At 39.5% G+C, this 519-nt stretch overlaps 1 protein-coding gene across 1 annotated transcript in view; it reads right to left on the bottom strand.

The window, feature by feature from the left end:
* The window catches only part of LOC102876436 (zinc finger protein 678-like), a 17,615-nt gene that overhangs the window by 7,911 nt on the left and 9,185 nt on the right, over window positions 1-519 (bottom strand). Inside the window, exon 3 of the mRNA XM_006900731.1 lies at window positions 339-369. Within this exon, the coding sequence (XP_006900793.1) occupies window positions 339-369 (31 nt within the window). The remainder of the gene's footprint in view (window positions 1-338; window positions 370-519) is intronic.

Raw genomic sequence — 519 nt, 5'->3', positions numbered from 1 at the left:
GGAGATTGTCCCTCCTTCTCCGGCAGAGCATCTGGTGGATTCGAACTGCATATCTAAGGGATTGCAGTGCAGTTTTTAAGTAATTCTTTACAAGAGAAATATATTGAGTTGCAGAGGATGGGGCGTCCCCCATGACTCTTTCTTATCAATTCTACCTCTGAATTTTTAATACAATTTCAGAGGGTGGGGTATACTTCCCATGAAATAGTTTTCTTCCCTTAAATTTGCCCTTTAAGGGTTGAGAGAATCCTCATGAAATTTTAATTCTATCCTTAATTTCCAAGGAGTGAAGATTCTCTCATCACCCTGTTTTTAGTTTTCCTTAAAGTTTCACTTACCCTGAGTGAATTCCCTTCCGGTTCCTGGTGTCTGCTTGAAAAAGAGAAAGAGAAACCACCACCTTGCCCCTGTTTGGGTGTCAGAATGTTGCAGACCAAGGGTCCCAAAGAATAGAATAATTTTATAATTATTAATAAAGAGACAAACAGCCAGGAATGTGATAGAGCAGAGAGCATAAAA

This window comes from Elephantulus edwardii, unplaced genomic scaffold (assembly GCF_000299155.1).
Source record: "Elephantulus edwardii isolate Elephantulus edwardi_28Jun2011 unplaced genomic scaffold, EleEdw1.0 scaffold00292, whole genome shotgun sequence".
Taxonomy (NCBI): domain Eukaryota; kingdom Metazoa; phylum Chordata; class Mammalia; order Macroscelidea; family Macroscelididae; genus Elephantulus; species Elephantulus edwardii.
The sequence above is the reverse complement of the archived record's forward strand: the minus strand, read 5'-3'. Positions and strand labels throughout refer to the sequence as shown.